This window comes from Cebus imitator, unplaced genomic scaffold (assembly GCF_001604975.1).
Source record: "Cebus imitator isolate Cc_AM_T3 unplaced genomic scaffold, Cebus_imitator-1.0 Scaffold48, whole genome shotgun sequence".
Classification (NCBI taxonomy): domain Eukaryota; kingdom Metazoa; phylum Chordata; class Mammalia; order Primates; family Cebidae; genus Cebus; species Cebus imitator.
In genome coordinates, this window is record NW_016107363.1 from 6,741,402 (window position 1) to 6,747,696 (window position 6,295).

General features: G+C 47.4%; 1 protein-coding gene across 1 annotated transcript in view; it reads left to right on the forward strand.

Moving 5' to 3' along the window:
• Positions 1 to 6,295, forward strand: part of DNASE1L3 (deoxyribonuclease 1 like 3) — a 20,991-nt gene that overhangs the window by 12,991 nt on the left and 1,705 nt on the right. The window contains exons 5-6 of the mRNA XM_017527454.2: positions 469 to 581; positions 3,281 to 3,438. Coding sequence (XP_017382943.1) covers positions 469 to 581; positions 3,281 to 3,438 — 271 coding nt within the window. The remainder of the gene's footprint in view (positions 1 to 468; positions 582 to 3,280; positions 3,439 to 6,295) is intronic.

Sequence of the window (6,295 nt, forward strand, 5' to 3'; positions counted from 1 at the left end):
GATCTCTTGATCTCGTGATCCACCCGCCTCAGCCTCCCAAAGTTCTGGGATTACAGGCTTGAGCCACCACGCCCGGCCCCAACCATAAATATTTACAATTTTTACCTGTCAATTAAAAAAGAAAGAAGAGGGATAAAATACATCAGAAACAAAAGGAAATACAGATTTGCCACACACACAAACATAGGAAAATAAAAGCACCCACAATGCAGCATGGAACACAGTCTAGCAGCTTTCTCTCAGCCATGAAGGGTAAGTGGGAGAAATAAGTCCTTCATGTACTAAAAATAGGCAGCCTAATGACCCCAAGATCATTAAAATCTCCACCACTGGCTGGACCCTCTGGGAACTGAGGACCCAGACAATGCAGCCCGTGCCTTCTGGAGGGAGAGCCTGTTTCCCTCCAGCAGTGTTTGTGAGACCTTGACAGGGGAAGTGTGTGACCTCTGCCTCTTTCCTGTTCCTCAGTTGTCAAAGACTTCGTGATTGTCCCCCTGCACACCACTCCAGAGACGTCCATTAAAGAGATCGATGAGTTGGTTGATGTCTACATAGACATGAAACGCCGCTGGAAGGCAGAGGTGATGACCGCTCTGTCAGCCGTTTTCCCATCTAGCAGGGGCAGGCTCTGGTCCCTGAGTGGGATGAGTACCTCTCCTGGGAGTGGGAGGGGCAGGGCATATGCAGGCCACCACCACTTACAGCCTCCTTTAAGGCCTCTCTTCAGCCCTAAGTATCTCTCTTGCTAAATCTGCCTGGGTACCCTGCATGTGGGCCTTGCAAATTTCCACACTTGCCCATTAATAACAGATGCCAACATTTACTGAGTGAATAGCTAGTCCCAAGTACTGTGCTGAGGCTTGACATGAACGAGTTTATGTAATCCTCCCAATAATCCCTTGAGGTAGCTACAGTACCTTTCTCATTCCCACTTTGCAATTGAGAAGCATGAGGCATAGACAGGTCAGGATTGTTTCAGCTGCAAGCGACAGAATCTTCACATGGCTCATGATAAGAAAGGATTGATTTGTGTAACTGAAATGTCCAGGAGTAGTTCAGGCATAGCTGGATCCAGGGCTCAGACAAGGTAATCAGGGCTTGATTTGTCTCTTCCTTTCCATCTCCTGGTCCCTCTTTCCTCTGTGTGGCTCCATTCTCAGGTTGCCTCCAACCATGGGATGGCAAGATGGCCACCAGCAGCCTCCAAACCAACTGATACATTTTCTTTCCCACAATGCAAATACTCTGGGATTGAGTCTCATTGGCTCTGACTGGGTCATATGTTCATCCCTGAACCAATCATTGTGATCAGGGGTTGAGATACTCTGATTGGCTAAATCTGTGTCCACCTCAGCTCCACCCCAAACTCACGTTTGGTGTGGAGGAGGGATGGGTGGTCTCCCAAAGAAACGTGGGGTGCTTTTTTTACGGAAGGGGGCACACATTTGTCATCCCTATAGGCTCAGCTCTTTCCACTTCTGGAAGAGAGAGATGCACCACTTGTGGCTGTAAAAGCCTGTGAAAGCTCTTGGCAAATATGGAAGTGCCCCCAGGGTTCTTCTGTATTTCTCTTTTCTTCTTTCGGAATTTGACTCCTGGGATCCCCCTTCCTCCTCCTGAGTTCTGCTGCTCAAAGTGCAAAATGAATCAAATAAAAGTGTGAACATAGTCCATCAGAGCTGGGCATGGAAAAGACCAGGGTGTATTTCATTGCTTAATAATAAATAGGCCAAAAGCAAGATTCATTCTTTCTAAAAATTAGGAAATCTTTCATTTATTCAACAAAAATGTATTGAGCATCCATTGAGTGTTGGGCTGTGGGTAGGCATCAGTCCCTTAAAAGTGAAGAAGAGGGGAAACTACTGCCTCAGTGAAGCAGACTGGGGTGTGATTCTTGACTTCACCACTTGAACCTCCCTGTCCTGTGGCCTAGAGCAGGTCACTGAATCTCACAATCCTGTTTCTACAGAGGTTGGTAGGCCCTTTTACCTCCTATTGTTTATTGCTGTGAGGTGTAAATTTTAAAACACCTAACACCAGGCCCGGCACATAGTGAATGCTCAGCAAATCATGTCTGTATTAGCAGAAGCTGGTGATCACTGAGGTTAAGGAAGACAACTGTCCTCAGCTGAACCCATCAATCTCAGGGAAAATCGTGATCACCACGGTCAAAATAAAATGTTCTTGAAGAAAACTCTAAAGTCAGCAATGCTCCACCAAACAATAATACAAACAAGGAAATCTGGCACTTCCCCTGGATTATGGAATGTTGACGATTCTGCTTCAAGAGCCAGGCAAGGAAAAATATTTCCAAGATAGAAAGTTTCTGTTGGTGGCCTTGGGTGGGGGTGGACAGCTCACTCAATGGTCCCCTCCCCTGAAGATACCTCCCACTTCCTCAAGGGACTGAATTTTCACAGAAATAAGTTTCCAACTTCAAAACAATAGGAGAGAAAGAGCGATGCCCAAGCTGTCAATACGCCACCCAAATTCACTTTTCCTGCTTGGAAACAAACGGCGTTGATTCACTCATATGTTTATACCCTACAGTAGTTTGAGCCAGAGATGAAAGATGTAAGGGAATAGATTCACTGAATTCTTTAAATCCCCACCTAACTGCATGCTGAATTATGGAAATGTGGTAACTAAGAACAGCAAACCTCCTCTTTCCCGTTACCAACGCCCTGCCTGGTACGCACTTGCCTGTCATTGACTCATCAAAACTGACTCAATTTTAAACGGCGAAAAGAAAATTTTAAAGACCCTGTATTCATTTGCTAGAGCTCCCAAAACCAAGCGCCGTACCAAAGATTGGGTAGCGCAAACAATAAAGTGAGTTCCTCACCGTTCTGGGGGCTGGAAGTCCCAGATCAAGGTGAGCAGGCAGGGGGGTTTCCTTTGGGGGCCTCTCTCCTTGCTTGTAGATGGCCGTCTTCTTCCACTGTCTTTACATGGTCTTCGCTCCGTTTTTCTGTGTCCTAATCTCCCCTTTTTATAAGAACACCAGTCATATTGGATTAGAGCCCACCCATATGGCCCCATTTTACCTTAATTATCTCTTTAAAGGTTCTAGCTCCAAATACAGTTGCATTCTATGGTGCCGGGGGTTAGTACTTCAACAGAGGAATTTGGCCGGGGCGGGGGCAGCAGGTAGACAGGATTCAGCCCACGACAGACTCTGTTGTTTACTGGGCCTGGAGGCAGAGTCTTTGCCGGAGTCCTGGGTGAAAGCATTCTGCAGCAGCGCCCACCAGTGACCATTCCAAATCTTGTCTTTCAGAATTTCATTTTCATGGGTGACTTCAATGCTGGCTGCAGCTACGTCCCCAGGAAGGCCTGGAAGTATATCCGCCTGAGGACCGACCCCAAGTTTGTGTGGCTGATTGGGGACCAAGAGGACACCACGGTGAAGAAGAGCACCAACTGTGCATATGACAGGTAGGAGGCCTGCAGGATGCTGCCGGCTCGCCACAGTGCGTGGCGTGCACTAGAAAAGGCGCAACGTGGCTGGGCGCCATGGCTTACACCTGTAGTCCTAGCACTTTGGGAAGTCTTGATGGGTGGATTGCTTGAGTACAGGAGTTTGAGACCAGCCTGGGCAAGATGGCAAAACACCTTCTCTACAAAAAAATACAAAAATCAGTCAGGCATGGTGGCACACACCCATAGTTCCAGCCACTCAGGAGGCTGAGGTGGGCAGATTGCTTGAGCCCAGGAGGTGGAGGCTGCAGTGAGCCGAGATTGTACCACTGCACTCCAGCCTGGGTAACAGTGAGACCTTGTCTCAAAAATTAAAAAATAAAAATAAAAAAAGCACACTGCTTAAAGAGCTGAGTCAATTAAATTTCAGCCGCCTCTACTGGGTACCACATGCAGTGTATGCACCGCAGGACCCTAGGTGGTGACCCTGGGCTCGGTAGCTTAGCAGAGGGAAGCACTGGCTTCGGTGTCATACAGGCCTGGATTTAAGTCCTGACACCACCACTTCATATGTCTGTGGCCAAGAGACAAGCGCTCTGTGTCTTCATTTCCTTACCTGTAAAATGGAAGTTATCATAGCGCCTCACTCATGAAGCTCCGACGTGGAGCAAGTGAAATAACATGTCAGGCTGCCAGCACAATGCCTGGCACACGGCAAGTGCTCATCACATGCACGGACTGTTAATTGTTCCATCACAAAGACTTGCCACAATTTATTCATCCAATCCCCATCATTAGGGATTAAGCTATTGCCAAGGGTTTGCTGTTATAAATACCGCTAAAATGAATATCCTGTATGTGCATTTTGTGCAAGTATTTGTGATTTCCTCAGGAAACAACTCTAAAAACGAGACCAATTAGTGCAACAGTATTTATACGTCTAAAGCTTCAGCCACATACTCCTAAATGCAAATGCGTACATTGAAGTCATAGCATTTCCTGTGCTTTTTAAAGCTGATTTTCAAACAGCTTTCATCTTTGCTCCTTCAATGGGGACAGCGGTGGGAGGCATGTGAATGTCAGTGATCTTCCACCACAGGGGCCACAGGCGGGGAAACCCCTCGGAGCCTGGTCCCAGGTGGTGGCCACAGTTCCCAGAGCTCAGCCCTCCACGTGGAAGTGTGAGATGGCCATCTGCAAGAGAGCTGCTGGGCCCCTCATTTTCACTTCTCAAGTCCTGAGGTCTAGCTTTCATTTCCATCGCATGACCTCTTTTGTTCCTCTTGAAGCTTTTGGGGCTGGTGTTTCCTTTGCAAAGTCATCACTTTGCAAAATGGAAATCCAAGGTGGGGAATTACAGGGGACTCAGTGCCCAGACCATCCCTGCCCCCTATTTTGAAGGACTTCCAGCAAAACTGGGTCGATGGCCACTCAGTGACACACACATGCCAGCTGTGTGTCCTTGGGTAGGGCAAGTCGCTTCTCCAGTGCCATTTCTCTCCCCTGGCCAATGAGTGGGAAGTGATTGAAAATGATACAGAAGAATCATAAGGCAACATGGCCACAGGAGATCAGGTGGGGGCAGAATAGGTTAGAAAAGGATGTGCACTAAAAGGGTCCTGATTTTATTATACACATGAATGCCAATGGATGGTGGGATCACATGCAACATTTTGAAGACTAATTTCTTATTTTGATGCTCTGAATTTGTTTTTCATAACAACACATGTAACTCTTGGGGCTTTTTTTTTCTTCAGACAGAGTTCTGCTGTGTCGCCCAGGCTGGGATGCAGTGGCATGGCTTACTGCAACTTCCAGGGTTCAAGTGACTCTCTTGCCTCAGCCTCCTGAGTAGCTGGGATTACAGCCACACACCACCATGCCTGGATAATTTTTTTTGTACTTTTAGTAGAGATGGGGTTTCGCCATGTTGGCCAGGCTGGTCTTGAACTCCTGACCTCAGATGATCTGCCTGCCTTGGCCTCCCAAAGTGCTTGGATTACAGGTGTGAGCCACCATGCCTGACCTCTTGTGGCTTTTAAAAAGTCATAGGCCAGGTGTGGTGGCATATGCTGTAATCCCAGCTACTTGGGAGGCTGAGGCAGGAGGATCACTTGAGCCCAGGGGTTCAAGGCTTTAGAGCAACATGACCGCACGCCTAGGAATAGCCACTACACTCCAGCCTGGGCAACCTAGTGAGACCTGTCTCAATACCATAAAATCAAAAGTAAAACTAAATAAAATAAATTGAGAAAATAAAAAGCCATAAAAATGATGTTTTAAAAATGGAGCTAGGCAAGATGGTCTCAATTCCAGTCCTCATTCCGTGTTCACATACTTATTGAACAGCTCTCATGTGCTGAGTGCTGGGGGAACATGCAGACATGCCAGGACCTGGCCGTGCCCTGGACCAGCCTGGGAAAACTTCACATGAACACTGACTGGGTCTGGCACATCCCTAAAAGAAGTCAGAAACAGAAGAGCCTTAAACATGTCGTTCTTGGCTCTCTGAGTCTTAGAGAAAGCTTTCACAAATCTCTAACCTGATGTGAAGAATTTACATTTGGGTTGAATTAGAAGTTAGCCATAGGCCGGGCATGGTGGTTCACACCTGTAATCCCAGCAACTTTGGGAGGCTGAGGCTGGCAGATCACCTAAGGTCAGGAGTTCAAGACCAGACTGGCCAACATGGTGAAACCCTGTCTCTATTGAAAATACAAAAATTAACCAGGCGTGGTGGCACACACCTGTAATCCCAGCTACTTGGGAGGCTGAGATAGGAGAATCACTTGGACCCTGGAGGCGGAGGTTGCAGTGAGCTGAGAGCACACCACTGCACTCCATCCTGGGTGACAGAACAAGATTCCATCTCAAA